At 43.7% G+C, this 17,840-nt stretch overlaps 1 protein-coding gene across 4 annotated transcripts in view; it reads right to left on the minus strand.

Annotated features, from left to right (window-relative positions):
* Window positions 1-17,840, minus strand: part of stxbp5a (syntaxin binding protein 5a (tomosyn)) — a 52,175-nt gene that overhangs the window by 23,634 nt on the left and 10,701 nt on the right. For all 4 annotated transcript variants that reach the window (XM_088286166.1, XM_088286165.1, XM_088286164.1 and 1 more), the window contains exons 4-6: window positions 7,534-7,615; window positions 6,328-6,428; window positions 1,467-1,601 (exon numbers count right to left, since the gene is read on the minus strand). In XM_088286166.1, coding sequence (XP_088142292.1) covers window positions 1,467-1,601; window positions 6,328-6,428; window positions 7,534-7,615 — 318 coding nt within the window. The remainder of the gene's footprint in view (window positions 1-1,466; window positions 1,602-6,327; window positions 6,429-7,533; window positions 7,616-17,840) is intronic.

Consider the following 17,840-nt stretch of genomic DNA (forward strand, 5'->3'; position numbering starts at 1 on the left):
TACGTCTGTCAGATGCTATCCATTAGCCCGTCTAAGATGTCTTCCATTATACGTTAGCATTAAGCTAGCTGACTTCAAGGCAAAGGATAGGAGTTTGTTTTAGATCTGTTCACTGTCATCACACTATCCTCGTACGGAGTTTGAAAATGTTCAAAAACGTAAATGGGGTGACTCATAAATCTCATCTTCCTTTGTCGGTGGCACTTCCAACAAGCGTCGGCCCGGCTCTATAGCCCTTAAGTACATTCTAATGTCATCGTAATGACGCATGCATATTGAACACCATCCTCGCCATTAAAAAGCAATTCGTCAAAGTTACAGCGTGTCCTTAAAGCCGGCGACCGCTCCCTCTCGAATGGGAAAAGCTCTCTTCTCCCGTGCACGTGTCCAACCTCTCCCAAAACCACCCCCCCCCCCACGTCCTATCCTCCCACCTGTCTCCCCGCTCCAACTCTCGCCTCGTCTCGTCTCCCCCCGCAGCTCAGACGTCTGCGTGTAGCGTACAGTGATCTTGGCGGACACCTGTTCCAACCCTCCTCTGCTCGTCCCTCGCGGTGAACACGCACTCGCGCTCACACAAGCAGACACGCGCACAGGAGGGGGCAATGTGTGAAGCAAAACGCTCCGGTGAATAATTTAAGCCTCTACAGCAGGGAAATAAAATGGAGCCTGTCAAGCTGACAGATTCATTGAAGGCGCTAGAGGAAACATTTGACTGCCAACCTAGGGAGTGTCTTTAGATATATATTTTTTTTGTATTATTATTTTTGCTGATCTAAAATTCCAACATCTTGAAAATGTAAAATAATGATTACGCAGCATCCCTGGCAGCACTTTGTTGAGTCGATTGGCCGCGTGTTGCCACCGTGGCAATATGACTTCAGTTCCTATCGAGTTCACATATTGATCCATAGTCACTCTCAATACGATGCCGCAGTTTTTATTTATTTATTTATTTATTTTTTTTTTTTTTTGCACCAATTTTGGCCAGCCAGGAGTTCACATTCCATTTGTGTGTGAATGGACCAATCGCTCCCAAACAAACAAAAAAGAAAAATTTGTAATATGTGTTTCCAATAAAAAAAAATAGACAGCTTCATCTGTTGTGCACAACTCGGCCACCAGGGCGGCAGTATAATCCAATCACGCACTTCACTACTCTAAGTGATTCAGTAAACTGCAGTAATCTTTTTCGCAGAGGATAAAGAATATATGCCAGTGAGTATCGCTATATTCTCTGTGTTGCTGCACCATTTGTGTTCAAATATCCATTTCCGGAAGAATAATAACACCGCCGCATTGAAAGGTATTCGTCAGCCCATTTTTGGTGTTCCGAAATGTATGAACGTGAACGAACGGATGACATTATTATATCCGTGTATGTGAACATCCGACATTTATTTACAACCACTTTGTTTCTAAATGGGAAGTATGCGTGTAGGTTAGCGGACACGGCTAACACTCACAGTTCAATGGCTTTGTTCCACATGATGACGTAGCCTGAGAGCATGAAAGACTCCACGTTGACGATGTGGATGTTTCCCCGTTCCGTGCCGATATACAGCCACTTACTCTGGAAAGGCAGGTGGCAGAAGGTTATCCTGCCAAAGGAAAAACACGCAAAAAGTGTTACGGGACAGAAAGCCGGAAGACGGATATTACTGGCAACATTTCGAGTCTCCTCCCAGATTGGAGTTTAATGAGAGCATACTAGCCCATCTGTGGCGATCCGTTCAACTTCTCATTCCTTTTTCATCATTTTTGCACTTTCATCCATCTTACCGATCCACCTCCAGATCGTCCCAGGAATAATAATGTAACGGACCTTGCTCATCTGGCTCCCTTAATATCTCAAGGTCGCTTTGATGCTTTTTGTATTTTCATGCTCTAGTTTGAGACAATTAGGAATACAAAACAAGCCATTGGTACATTTTATTTGTAAATTAATTGTAACAGGAAGGGACCTGGGAGATTTTACCCAAGTCCCAGGAGCTAATAATTCGAGAAACACACGCAACCATTTTAGATAGAAAACAAGCTACCGAGCAAATTAACGATAAGCAGGAGCGCGCTAATATAAATTTAAATAAGTAAATAAGAACAAAGACAAGCCGCGTCTGGATTTGGATATTTCAGAAATTGGAATTAACTTGCTGAGGAACTAGCTTAGTTCCAGTCAGACTGTGCTAACAGGGGTAAAAAGTCATCAAGTTAGCGGCTAAATTAGCCGCAAATGTTGGCACTTGTACTAATCATTATGTCATTATCACATACGCGTGACAATTTGCGAAATAAGACACTAAAAGGAAATTACTTCGAAATCCTTCAAGCAAGCTCTCAGACCACACTCGCGGCAGAACTAGCTTACTTTAGCATTGGTTAAAAGCTGTCGAATTAGCAGCTCTGCTAATGCTAGCTAATGTCGAAATACCAAACACGAGGATTGATTTACTATCCCTGACGTGTGTGTGTCGACTACAACAAATTGCGTGGCCTTTTTTCGAATGTGATTTATTAAGACGGCAATCGTTTGCGCCGATTACGAAAGCTAGCTACATTAGCCGGGCGCGCAAAAAATGTTGAAATTTAACACTGCGTGAAAACATCTTAAACACGGCACATGAGCCTTGTGGTTATTATTTTCCACCCAAAAAAAAATACAAATAAAAAATACAAGCGCCATTTAAATAATTTCATAGACGCGCGTGAATTCAGCGACATGAAACCTGCCATTAAATTAAATTATGTAATTAATTAGCTCTGTATTGCACCAATTACTGATTTAAAAAAAATATGTATCATGTATGTGATGTCTTTAGGAGTTCTCAACATAGGCAGTAATTACCTCATCCGGAACAAGATAACGACTCAGATGACTTTTTACCGCATTTCGTTAGCAATTATATACACGGATAGGAGCATCTATGAATATTCTGGTCGACTGACTTGAAGCCAGTGCTGTCAATCCATCCAATGTTTGGCGTCGTCACGACACACACACACACACACACACACACACACACACACACAAAACGGCCAGTTGGCAGCTTACAGGCTCACGGCCAAAAACGTGCTTGCTCGGAGATGGCAGGCGCTTGCCACAAACGCGACTGTGCCACGACGTCACGTGACAAAAGACAGAGAGAAGGGGGAGGGGGGGAGGCTCATTGCGCCTTAATTGTCATCGTTCCTAACGGCTCAGGTTTATTTGATGGATGATCCACGGAGGGCCGCTGCCACGCATGCCAAGTTAGAGAGTGTGTCAGCAGTTTGGAAGCTTGACCTTAATTGCCGCGAGTTAGAACGGACCTACTGAAAGGCCAACAAGGCAATAATGCTTTGTAATAAGGCCAAATGCGAAGGGCCCTCTTGTAATTATTTGCGTTCTTCTTATTTTCTTTGCTGGACAGAAAAACAAGAAACTCCACAAGGTCACGAGGAGAGCCACGAAATAAAACGGCTGCGCCACCGTCGGCTTTCCGCCACAACACCAGAATGGATTTCGGCAACCCTAAGCGTAAAAGTAGTCGTCTCGAAGTTCATGTGGCAAATCCCGAACCCAGAGGAGTGCCGTAATCCGGAGATGCCGCTGAGCCCAAATCTCTTCGCAGGGTTTCAGTTCAAAGAATCTAATGAGATGACAGATTGTGTCCTCTGCATGTAAAACCTCCCGAGAGTGAGAGCGAGGGAGAGAAAATGACGTCGTGGACAAATAAGACTCGGAAGCATCTTGTTTAAAGAGTAAACATTCAAAGTTGCTCGAAGGGATGATTCCTTCGCAAGGCGATCAAAATATTGCCACAACATCCACAAATAAACGACTTGAGCAAATAAAAGGCATGAGTCGTCATAATCATGACCTCAATTGCCCTCTTTCTGATTTGCTTTTCTAAGTTTGAAGCACTAATTTGGCGTGAGGCGTTTCAATATTTAAGCGGAATCTGTAAATATGTTATTTCTGTAGTTATCATGACAGGATTTTAATTTCATTTGGGGTTAACCAGAGGCACTTTATATCAGGTGTGGGCAAACTACGGCCCGGGGGCCACATGCGGCCCGTTAAACGTTTTAATCCGGCCCGCCGAACTTGAAAAAATATCAAATGAATAAACCTTGTTAATGTTTTATTTTCTAAAAATTGTCATTTTTCAAAGACATATACATTATTGGAATGCTTTTGTTCACTATCATTTAAAATTAAATGTATTTATTTTCTCCGATGAGGTGAGGTTACCAAAACACTCCACCCATCTGCTCCTGGTCCGGCCCCTCTGTCAAATTTTGGAACCCATTGTGGCCTGAAAATCAAAAGGTTTGCCCACCCCAGCTTTATATGGTAGCTACTGTGTGCTAACTTGTGTTAAATTGGTCCCCACTTACAAGAGGGTGTGCACACTTACGCAAACATCTCTCATAAGTTTTTTTTTAGATCCTGCCTCTTTTTCCAATTGAGTAATACCGTTTATAACGATGGAAAATGTTTTGAAATGAGTTAGCTTGGTCTAGGGGTGTGTAGACTTTTTATATTTTCATTGCATCAGGAAAGTTTTTTGGATTCCAAGAGGAATAACATCTTTCTGAAAAAAATAGTCCACCCAAATGAGAACGCGCCGGATTTAGTCGCGTGCGCTTGACCGCAACGTCTCCTCCTTATTATCTGCCATCATATCAGCCTGCGTCCACGGCGACTTCTCCAACTGCAGCGGCCGTCCTGCGAGGCCACGGGGTGAGCGGAGCATCCTACGCCGCAGTGACTCGGCAGGATTTCTTCCTTCATTTCCTCTCGCTCGCATCCCCGACAACGCAACCCACAGACTGACTCACCGCTGTCTGGCGGAGGCCCAGTCTGTCTCAGCTCCGCCTCCCTTCGTTTCTCGCCTCGTTTCGGTCATCCCAAATGAACGGATGCCCGCGCTGGAGGGCTTTCCGCAACGCTGCGCTCGCCCCGTCCCACTCAGATTCGGATCGCTATGGCGACAGAAGGAAGCTTCTGTTTGAGGTAAACGAATATGCAAGCGTGGACGTAATTTTCTTTCATGACCCATTTACCTCCGTGAAGGCCTCACCACTAATAACAAAACAACGCCCGATATCCTCCTCAAATAATTTCCAGGCACCAATGAACTTTGGATGAATTGCCCACCTAAATATTTAAATGCCTCACCACAAATAGATAGCGCAGTTCAAATAAATGTGTAACGATGGAGAAAGGGATGACAATTTCGACTCTATAACATTTCCGGAAATAGTTGCCATGCCTCAATTAGCCCAGGTAAAATGAATGTACTTGTTGACGTCTATATCCGTCAATGGCAGCAAATGAGTTAAAAACTCGAAACACCCTCTAATTAAATATTTAAAAGCCTCACCAACAATCGATGCCATTTTTTTTAATCCTCAAAAAAACAACAGGTGGTGCCAAAATGTGGCTAATTATGTGAATTTTGGTAACACACACCGGCATCTGTAGAGCTGTTTTTGGTTCACAGCACGTTTTGGGGCGTGGTACGATCCATTCTTTAGCGCTAACAACCATAATCTTCCAAATGCAACGTCTCAAGTGACTTTCCAGACCCCCCGCCCTAAGCAAGACATCTCTCGCCAAGCAGCAACGCCGGCGCGTCCAGGGGTGGTGGCGACGCTTACGAAATGTCAGAGGCAGTCAAGCGCCCCATAAACGTCGCTGGCGGCCACCTGTCCGTCATGTCTGCGCTGCGTCAGATCACCGCCTCTGACGCTTGAACCCGTCCCGCGACTTTTCAGAGGAGCGGATACTAGCGCTTGAGCTGATTGCTTCCGATGGGTGAGCGCGCCGTCTGTGATTGTAGGAGACAGTTTGTCGGACTTCCTCGAGGTCTGAACTGATGATTGCAAATATGTATGCTTTTATATTTTCAAAGACGGTAGGTCATCGCATTGCATCATCGCATATTTAAAGGGGAGAAATGAGAGTCCAGGGCGGTCCTTGAGCTAAGTACGTTATTGTCGTATTGTCTCTGCTGGCAGACGGATGAGGTCGAATGGAAAAATAAGCAACCTGGTGCGCATGCTACCAAACACCTTATCCGTCTGTATCAGATGAACTCGGTAACCTAAAAGATAAGCCACGGGCATTAACTCCATCGATCCTGCGCCTGTCACTGCTTAGCGATGAGCCACTGGGGACGTACTTAAAACCCGCCATTATTCTATAGTCCAAACAATGCAGTTTGAGGATTAAGGCAGTAACCACTTCTTAACTGTTTCAGTACGTGTCCAACATTGCTAGCGAGCGGTCCCCAAAAAAAAATGAAGAAAACGTCATTTTCTCATCTATGCCTCTCTCACCTCTCTCGGCTGAACTTGAGCGAGTGCAGGATAGCTGGTCTCTTCTGCCTCAGGTTCCACAGGTGCACTGTGTCATCAGCCAGGGCGCTCACCAGCGCCCCCTGTCCAAAAAAAATAAAAGATAAAATAAATAAATAAAAAGCAATAATCGAGTATGGTGACGACATGCACAAAAAGTCAGAAAATGTCTTCGGCGCCGGCGTGAGTCAGCTGGCGCACTCCCGGTTAGCTATGATGTATATAAAAGTATGTGTGTAGGAGGCACTAAAAATCATTCCCATCTTTTCCCAGAGGGGTTCGATTGGGCTGCTGAGTCACAGTCACACTCTCACACACACACGCGCGCACACACACGCGCACACAGAGTGTGTTTGTTTTTATGCCGTTTCGGGGACATTTGACCTGAAGACACGCAGCACTGCGGAAAATGGTCCTTATAATGCATAGAAACATGTATGTGTGTGTGTGTGCAAGGGATAGAAGAACTAATGATGGTCTCAAGAGCTGCTCTTGGTTGCACTGAACTATCTTAAAGAATATCTCGCTACAAAAACGTCATCATATGGTATGAATACAACGATAAAATCCAATTTGAGAGCAGCACGTTGAAGGGAATGCTTACTTTTCATGGACATTCGGACTGAAATTCATTTTTATTATTAAATTATTCCATTCCGGACGAGTCCGCTTCAACATTTTCAAATGTACGACAGTGACGGCTGAAGAAATAGAGATTTACTTTCTGGTGATAAATCTGTCTAATAACACTTAAGATGTGCTGATGAAAAATTGCTATGGGTTTTTATAGCTTTTGAAATATCATAAATAAAATCCACTACTCATATCATTTCCTTTTGTCAACAGGAATAACTTCATTGCAGAATTAATGCAATGACCGATTCCGGATTGAAACCCTACAGAGGAAATTTACGCAGTCGATTAACGCAAGATATTAGCATCAACCCATCTCGGGTGGGCCTGAAAACCTTCGATAAATTCAAGTACCACAAAAAGCTTGTCGCCGGTCATAATGTCCTCTAACCAGAGGTTGAGCAACATTGTGTTTGTTTACAGATCTGACATGCAGCAAGAGGCAGTTTCACTTCCTTATCACTTACATGAATCTGAATACAAATACGCAAACCTTTACAACCCGAATGATTAGCCATGGAACTCACTGGCGTAACAAAGCAGTTTGTTTCCCACCTCGTTGATGAGAAACTGCAGCTGGATGACTGCCGCCCCGCTCTCGTGTTGGCAGTAACACTCCACGCCAGGACGACCAAACCTGGAGGATTTACGGTCAAGGAAATTGTGGCAATACATTAAGGAGGGAAAAAAAAAAAAAAAAAAAGTGTCTTTTTTCGTGAGTGTGTTTAGTATGCACTGCAGTGGTGCATCCATGCGAAAAATGGCAGCCTTAGGACAGGGGACTCTGCATTTGAAGGTCACCTGCGGTGTGTTACTCCTGATCCGAAGATCTGTCTCTTAAAAACGGATATGACTTATTTAAAAAAAAAAAAAAAAAAAAAAAAAAAGATAAAAGCCACTAGCGCACACATTTTCCTAAAATGCGATAGTGAACAGGGCTCACCAGGTTAGAGGGAGAGACGGTAGCGGGTTGGGCTTGAAGGTAATGAAATAAACACAATCAACCGAGTGGAAGTGAACATTTCAGCGGAGGGAAAAGTCACAGCGGCAAAAAAAGAAGAGCGCACGAAGGATAATTAGAAGCTCTTTGTAGGTGCATGGGTGAGCTGGCTGATTATATTCGTTCATTCACTCCCGGGACTCGGTAAAGGGAGGCCATTTGTCATAGCTGGGGGCGGGCGGGGGTGGCCGCTAGAGGGTGGGGGGGGGACACCCAGCCGGATGACAGCGTTGCCCATCATAATGTGTGTGTGTAATCGTGTAGGCACGCGGTTGTGTGTGCTTTAACGACACACACAAAAAATGTCGGCTCGCGTATGGATTGTAATGCGCTACATTAACTATATAGACCACCACTGCAGCCGCTTATTAATATTTAAAGCATTGTCAACACTGCTGAGCTTCGCTCTCACTGGACATAATCGAAGGTACACCTGCACCATGTAGTACAGTACATCCATCAAGCAAGACAATTGGAGCCACTACCAAAAGCTAATATATATATATATATATATATATATATATATATATATATATATATATATATATATATATATATATATATATATATATATATATATATATATACACACACACACAATGTTTCCAGTTCAAGACCAAAGTTGTAAAAGTTCACAAAATCTCAAACTAAAATAAAATTTAAAAAAATAATTAAAAAGGCTAACAAAATAAAATGAAAATTTTCTTTGTGAATTAATATCATACATGAGCTTGACTTTTTTTTTGCTATCGCACAAATATTTCATTTATATTAAAATAAATAAATAAATAAAATTTTAAAAAATAATAAAACTAATACTAAAACTATTAAAAACTAAGCATTTAAAAAAAAATCAACTTGCTGTGAAGACAAATTAAAACTAATAAAATTATTTTTTTAAAAACTAAGCATTCGAAAAAAATAATTAATTAAAAATTATCTATAATGAACAAACCCAAATTCCACACATTGAGTATATTATAGAGTATATTATAAAAAAAAAATAAAAAACATGAATTGAAAAGCTCTTTGCCCAGAAACTCCCAAAATAGTCCAACACATAAAAATGCCTTTTTCTTCACGCTCCAAATCAATGCACAGGCAAAGAAAAGTCTCATCATTTCAGTCCGTCATTAACGTCATTGGACAAGATTCAGGAAAAAAGAGGGGCAGGGTTTGCCGATTTAATTAACATTTTAAAAAGGGCCAAAAGAGCACCCAAAAGTCTAATCAAGTTTCCCTCTCCTGTAGAGCCAGACTTTGCTCTCAGGCTACAGACGCTCGAGTCACGTATTAAGTAGTTACGTCCAGAAATGATTCCTGGTGGAGGTGTATTACGATCAACTCAATTAGGGAAGAGAAAAAAAAAGGGGTAAAAACTACTGCTCAGTTCTGCGGTAGCACATTGATTTCACACACGAATAGTAACCCAAATAACAAGCTAATCATCTTCAAAACAATCAAAGTGAAAATTGTATTTTTCATCAAGCCAAACTCTTTTGCTCTGGAGCAATTTATCTCTGAAATTAAGAGAGACTTTTTTTTTTTTTTTGCTGACTAATGACTAACCTCGAAGATGTAATTAACACTGTAAATCACTCGGAAAATGCCACATGCTGTTGTTTAATCACTTGCGGGAAAAAAAAAAAAAGTTTCCACACCACAAAGACAATCGGTTGCCCCCCCCCGACACGATTAAGACGAGACCTTTTCAAATCAGACGACACACTGAATAAGATCACAAAATACTGCAAACCACATTTTTTTTTAAAAAGTTCTCGTTTCTCAAATTGGATTTTTTTTTCCCCACAGAATTCGACAAGCATCCCGAAATTAGCTATGCTCTATAGTTTTAGGTTCGGGGTAAACGCATTACGTCATTCAGAATGATTCTTCCTTCGCTTTGCACACTTTGATGAAATATTTTCACGCTCAGGCGTTGGTCTCGGGAATAAAAATAGCAAAAAGCGCATTAAAAATAGAAAGCAGCCCCGTCGTGCCCCGATGGATATCAAAGTGAAACAACGGGCAGATAAAGAATGCATGTCAGCTGCGCGCTAAAAATCAAACCGGCGCGAGATTACACGCAAAGCAATTCTTAAAGCGTTAGCGAGTGCATCTCGTTGCATCGGCGGGGGGGGGGTGACAAGGACGGACATCTGCACGTGTCACACTTGCTGACGGGAGCGTTTTCTCGGGAAGCTTCGTCGCGTCGCTAAACAGTGGACAGGCTGGCCCGCGGGCAGCGGGGAGACGGAGAAAAACAACAAAAGGGAAAAAAGAAAAAAAAAAAAAAAAGTGGGTCATCTTCACATCTTGTCACGTGCTGTGAAATGCTCCCAAGCTGTTGCGGAAGATTTGCTGTCTTTTTTGTCAAAACAGCAAGGAAGCGAGTTGAGGCCACCGGCTTTGGCCATTAAAAGATAAATTGAGTCATTTGCCTTCAAAATGTCTTCATTTGATTGTTGGTAATGTTCTTGTTACCGTAATTTTCTTTCTTTTTTTTTTTTTAATCAGAGAGCCCAAAAAATGACGCTCCGGTGGTTTGAACTCTGGCCATGTGAAACTATTCTCATTCCTTGCGCACCAGAAAGTCTTCGGGACAGCTCCCTTCAGGCTTACAAACAATAAAAGGAAAAAGATTCCGCCGATTTTTGGGCCCATTTTGTTGGGTGTCGTTGTGAATGTTTATATAATGTTGTAATGTGTATGAATTAAAAATAAATAAATCAATTTAAAAAAAAAAAAAATTGACAAAAATCCCTGACACACAATTGACTCCGATTTTAAAAGCTATAATCAACCGTTTGATTCAAACTCCTTCACTACCAGCCTGGGTAAAAAGAACTTTTTTGGACGACAATACCCGTCAATGGCAGTGAACGAGTAAATTGGTCAATTACAATTTTTTTTTTTTTTTTTACAATTCTCATCCCAAGGGAACTCTGACAAGGAAACTCAAGAGAATCCAAGGAATAACGGAAAAGACGGTGGGAGAAAGAGCAAGCCTGGAAGCTGCTCTGACGTTGGCACCTAAGTGACGTCAAAGCGAGCCACTCATGCTTCAGCCTGCCAGTGTCGGGGGGGGCTGGAAGGAGGGGGGGGGGGGGGGTACTGGGTGCTGAGCCTGTGGGCACAGACTGCTCTGGACTGGACTCAAAAGAAACGCTGAAAAAAAAAAAAGACAAAACAAAAATAAATAAGCGTCCTAAGAGCACAAAACAGACATCATCCTCCACCTTGACCTCAACGCACCCCCCGCCACCTCGCCTTCCCCCCCCCCTCCACCACACATATTGATGGCCTGCAGATGTTTACATCCAATTTGAAGACTGCTGAGGGAGTCTCTTGCGCTCCTAAAAGATCCAACACAGCAAAGCAGGAAAGGCGTCAGCTTTTTCGCTGTTGCACCCTGACTGGGTACGAATAACTTCAACTGAGGCAATCTGGAATCATGAGCTATTCGCTTACAGGATTACCGTAAAAATTCGTCATCGGACAGAAATCAATCGATAGGCTCTATGGATAACCTTTTACCAACATTTGAAGCCCAACTAGCGGAAAAAAATAGGAGGAAAAATATGTTTTTTGTTTAGTTTCAGGAAAGAGTCTCAAAATATGCACGATTGTGTTACCGTTTTGGCTAATTCACGTTAGCCAACACTTAGCTTTGATAGCCTAAAAGACAAGCTAATGCTAGCTAGCTCTTTAAGAGTTTTTTTTCTATTATTGTTGACAATATAGAGCGCAAGTACTTTGGCCACCCGTCATGCTCAGCCATTAATGGATGTTTTAGTCAGCGAGGCTACGGTATTTCGTGGTGAAAAACGCTGCAAGTTGAGCTTGCACCTGTCACTTAGCAACAGCGGGAACAATGACTCCAGCAGGATACTAGCTGGCAAGCTAACAGTGCTCCTCGGGGACAATCTGACACGTTCTTAAAGGGCCACGCGACCAGTTCGTGTGACTCGCCCCCCCCCGCCCCCGTGAGCCGCTGGATTGTTCTGCAAAGCCATCAATAAATGGCGCACCAAAGGAGCGGCGACGTCTGTGCCGCCCTCATGAATCTCGGCGGCGCACGTGCAGAAGACGACGCGGGGGGTTGTTGTCATACGACTGCGGCGGGGCGCATGCAAATGAGGCGAAAGGCAGCCACATACAAAATTCTGATTTATTTGTTCGGCGCCAGCCTCGTATAAATAATTTCCCCGGACACGTTTGATTCATCATGCAGACAAACAATTTAAGCGGCATGCGCCTGATGAGCATTTCATCCGATTCTGTACTCATTTTGGAACACACATTCTTGTTTTTGATATAATGTGGGGCTGCTGTAATTATGTTAACACGTAACAATCATGAGGTGTGGCTGACATTTTTCCGATTACGAATCGTTGCTTGCTCGACTTTTTTTGCATTGCTAATCGTGATTAATTTGCTAATCGATTCGTTGCTAATTAATCGTCGCACCTCTACTAACATTTTCTTTGGGCTGAGCATCGCTTCAAAACGTGATGTCCGATTCAAGGATTTGCCACGGAAAACGGGTGAGAGGGCAATTCATCGATGCTTGAGGCTTTAATATATTATTAAACATTGCGTATAAATGAGTTTCCCACAGTCTGACTCACATTTGCCCTTAACGACGATGTGAATCACTGGCTGTTCTTTCTCATGAATAGTAATCAAATGTTACACAAGACTATATTTAAGTCGCTCTCACTGACCTGTAAAGATCAACAGGAAAACATTTGGTTGTGTTCGACCTACGGCTTTAGAATAAAATACTTGGTGAGGGGGGTGGGGGGGGGTATTCAATTTCAAATAGCGTAACCCCCACCATGCCGCAGGTGGACTTCCTGCTCAGCCCGTGATATTAGGAGAACGGCAGCCAATTCGAAGCAAGTATCAGGAAAACCATGACGCATTAATCGCGGTTGATTAAGGAAATTAAGAAATTGTGGATTCATCGACTGAAAGAAAGAAAGCGAGGGAGGGGGGCGGGGTGTTGGGTCATGAAGAAAAACAATGAGGGAAGATGTTGAGTCAGCAAAACAGCTCGCGGCCGCAACAAAATGAGTGACAGCAGAGACGAGGGGGACGGAAGAGCAGGAAAGTCCAAATTAAAGTTACGCACGGAGGATGAATCGTTTCAAAACACACACACACAGACGTTCGGCCAAGCTCTGACCTTGTGGAGCTGAAATTTTTAAGAGCCAGTCGTGTTTTATGGCAAGTCCAATTTCAAATCTGGTCGCAATCAGGGCTGAATGATAAACCCAAATAAAAATGACATTGAGATGCAGTCGGACGGAATGTTTAGTAACAATAATCAAATACATAAATAAATAAATCAAATAAATAAATAAATACAAAAATAGAAAACAATACTCAAGTGCAAAGCACGATAGTAAAAACGACTTCATTTTGGTTTATCTGTTCAAACACACAAAATGAGGACCTTGAAGTTTCTCATGTCAAACACACAAAATGAGGACCTTGAAAACCAAAATAAACCGTAAGCGAAATCGCAATGGCAATATTGAGTCTCCTCCATTTGTAAGAATAAAGGGCATGCATAAGAATCATTCATACGTCATTTCTCTGGATAATTAATGTCGATATTAATTTTCTTCAAATGACCCAGGGAGACGATCCAAGCAACAGACTGCAAGAAGCCGCGCTTCGCCCTTTACAAATTATGTCGCACCCCATCAGTAGAAGGAAAAACCGATGTATATCTCAAGTGACAAGAAAAACGAAGGTGAGCATCAATTTCACGATCATGACGGCAAACTAGAGCGAGAGAGACAGAGAGTAAAGTCGGGAATAAGTTGGACGCCACGGGATTTCCGTGTGTTGATGAATAATTAAAGCGGGGACCGGGAGCCAACGTGTGCATTTAGATGTCTTTATGTATTACCCTCTCAAAAAAAAAATGCCAAGCGGGGACGAAATATTTTATGGAGAATAGCTCATCGTGCCAAATTAACCTTTAACATCGCCGCGCTGCCAGATCATGCATCGCTCGGCGGGGTACGAAATGAATGCACCGACAGACGCGGCACTGTGTCCCCCCCCCCCCAAAAAAAAAAAAATAAATAAATCAGACGCCCGCTTTGACAATGAGAAAACTAAACTTTATGCTAACGCCCACGCTATTTAGCTAATTAAAAAAAAATCTTTTTCCTTTGTATGTTAAAGTAGCAGCTGCTCGAAGGTTAGAAAAAACATCCGTGCTAATTTACACTAGCCTGTCAATGGCATTTAACATTCTACGTTAGCATTCAGCTAGCTGACTTTAGAGAAAATGACATTTTGGTGGCTAAAAACAAAATGTTTAACCGAACAGGTGCAAAAGCATATTTTAATGAAATTACTTTAAATGTGTTCAGAGCGTGCGGGCGGGGTAAAAGTCGAAAAAACATTTCAACAACAAATTAGGGGAACGTCGTTCCCGTAAACAAACCAAACCATAACACATCCATTCCTCATCATATTTCATCAGCACTCAGTATTCCGTGTGTGTGCACGCACGCGCGTGCGTGCGTGTGTGTGTGTGCACATAGCCTCTGGCGCTGCTATCAAACAAATCTTTGCAGCTTAGCCACGCTTGGTCGCCAACAGAAAGATTGTCAGTGAGCCGACCAGTGAAAGAGCTCGTGATCCTCTTTCAAGGACATGTACCTGTAAGGTGCCAATCAAATGGAACACTTGACTGACAGCAGACGCCTGGCTTAAGAATGCGTTTTGCATCACCTTCGTCGTGGGAAAACCTTCAGTTGCCGCCTGGTGGCATAGACGGATTCCGACCGCCGCGCAAATTGGAGTTACCTCGCCGCCCCAGGAACGGAACGCCGTCATAAACCGAAGACACCGTGCTTTGATTAGTTGCATTAGCCTGACTTACGACCTGTGAAACGTTTGGATTTTATGGTCGGGAATGATGGCGGGTTGTGCATTGATGCGAAAGTCAGTCAGGACGACGTCGAAATGACAGCGACGGCCGTCCATCTGTGCGTGAGGGTGCCACGGTGAGGATTATAACGGTTTGGTTAAGACTATGAAAGAGAGACGATGCGGAAGAGGGACACGAAATTGCTGGAACGCCACACGCATACTGTGATGGGGGAGGGGTCGGCAATGGCGGGGGTGGTGCTACAAAGGCGGTTACATAAGTCAAGAGAATAGATGGCAAGCTAGCCACCTATGTAGCTAAATGGATAGCTGGCCAAAAGGCTAGCAGTCTATTTAGTTATTTAGGTGGCTAGCTAGCTAGCCACAGCTAGCCACCTAAATAGCTAACTGGCTAGAAGGCTCGCTGTCTCTTTAGTTAAGTGGCTAGCTAGCCACCTAAATAGCTAACTGGCTAGAAGGCTAGCTGTCTCTTTAGTTAAGTGGCTAGCTAACCACCTAAATAGCTAGCTGGCTAGCTGTCTATTTAGCTAGGTGGCTCTCTCGTCAGCTAAATAACAAGATAGATATTTTTCTATGAAAGTTTTGACTCCTGAGAATCAATATTATTTTCGTGACGATTGTAATAAAGGTTAGAAAAATACAAACAATGAAAAAAAAGAATTTCAATGGGGGATATTGATTGGCAAGACAACTTAATTGAGTCACCGCTGTTATTTTCAATCTCGCAACGATCACTCATCTTAATTTGCGTGTCCTTCGTCTCAGCGCGTGAGCTGCTAGCATTAAACATTAGCGACACGGGACGACAACAAGATGTGCTCGTGCTCCTCGGCTAACTCGATCAGTCAATACTCTTGCGGCACCTCGCAAGTAAAACATATCCACACATTAGCGAGTGAAAAGGACGATTAAAGTCCTTTGTCGACTTTTAGCTCCCGAGTAGACGCGCGCGTTTCGCTGAGTCATCAGCAAATAAAATGAGATAGCGATGCAAATGCCAGGCGCTCTCTGATGCATTCAATTTATTTGCAATTTTCCGCTATGTTTGACTTCCAATTCTTTTGCCGAGTTCCATCTCACAGATAATGTGCGGTTAGATAAGAGTTTCAACGGCGAATGCTTCTTGCGGCAACGCAAGGTCCTGCGCCGATTCCGGTCGGGGCGGAACATGCGACATTTGTTTGTTCGTTAGCAAGGGCAGCAAGGGATTTTATTTCATCAGATTTGACGAGTCAAATTTAAACAATTTTGAAGCGCTGCCATTTCAATCAGGCAGATTTTTTGCCAGTTGGGCCGAGTACAATTTACCAAACGATGAGGATTTATTTATTTATCTTTTTTTTTTTTTCCACCAAGTCTAATTTAACAGCCAGCATATGGACGTGGGCTTCCGTTTTAGAGCGCCTCGTTGTCCGCCGTGAGTGTAAAATGTAAATTGCCACATTAGAGCGCCTCATTGTTGGAAACGGCCCAGCCAGGAGTTATTTTAGTCTAAATCTTCGACACTTCTGCTCATACACGTACACAACCGGAACATCGCTCTTGCCTTTTCGCATTACCGAAAAATCTCGTGTCAGAGGCAAATAACTGTCGCGTGGCATCAGCGTCCAATCATCAGCGAGCAAACAAAAAAAAACCACGTCCAAACACAAATGGAAACAGACACGCCGGCAATTTGCTGACATGATGCAAACGTTTGTCTGCATACCGGCAACTGTTCCACCTGAACAATCTCAAAGGCACACACACACAACACAGCTTGCTACAATGGCTTTAGCCATTAAAAATTCATGCCACTGCAGCAACAGTGTCTAAAAATGAGCACTGGGACCAGCTGCTGATGAGCGCGCTGAGAGCAGGGGACGCAGCATGATACGGGGGCTGCAAGTGTCTCCACAATGTCGATTTATGAGTGAGACCGCAGAAAATCATTTTGCCGCGCCATGTAAGCGCATCGCATTACAAGCGCGTCTCAGCCACGCGTCCGACCGTCCGACCGACGCAAAAGGGGGTAGCCCTCCGGATGCTAACGGCGTCGCCAAGCGGGGGTTTAATGCGCTCGCCGTTGTCCTCGCTCATCGTTTGATCAGCAATCAACGCGAGCCGCAATTTAATGTGAAAGCGAGAGCATGGCCAGACGGCGGACAGCGAGAGAAATCAGGCCAATAGAAGCCAATCAAGGCTTAATGGGGGCCCGGTGGCGCGGCTCGCCGAGAGCTCTCGCGCCGCCGCGCTCATCATTCACATGCGCCGGTGTCGGCGAGATTGCGAGGCCGCGTGGCGTATCAAACAAATTAGCGGCTTCAGACGCAAAAGCAGGCGAGGTTATCCCTTGCCCTTGTTGTGAGTCACTTCAGAAAAAGGAGCGTTTGGCGGGTTCGGCTCCGGACGTGGCACCGATTCCAATTGGGTCCGGAGCAAATGGCCTCGCTTCCAAATTGTGCAAAACCCCGCCCCCGCACAACACTGAGTCACACGGCGGCTTTTGGCTGCTCTCCATCTACAGACGCTTCTTCTTTGCCATGTGATTAATTTTCCTCCTCTTCATTTTTCTCAACTTGCAGCCCTCCTGTTGCTTGCAGCGCCAGATGACGAACCAAGGAGACACCAAAGGTAACTAATGCTACCTCCTCATGCCAACCTGAGGTGACATTTTTCAAGAACAAAAAAAAAAAAATAGCTTGAGCTACCTAGCTATATGATGACAACGCAAAAACAAAAACTGTCACTAGTATCTGGAAATGTATTTTTATTGGCAAACCTCACATACAGTTTGGAGACAGAGACTCCCCACACTTCGCTTTTTAGACAAGTTCACTGATTCAGCCTCGATAAATGATGACCAAGGACACACATTTGGTAACTAGCATTCAACCCTTTGGCTGACTGCGAAACAGAACGCCAAGGTACCTAGACACAACACACACACACACACGCACACACA

Source organism: Idiotropiscis lumnitzeri, chromosome 21 (genome assembly GCF_059441095.1).
Source record: "Idiotropiscis lumnitzeri isolate Australia: NSW breed Sydney's pygmy pipehorse chromosome 21, RoL_Ilum_1.0, whole genome shotgun sequence".
In the NCBI taxonomy this organism is placed as follows: domain Eukaryota; kingdom Metazoa; phylum Chordata; class Actinopteri; order Syngnathiformes; family Syngnathidae; genus Idiotropiscis; species Idiotropiscis lumnitzeri.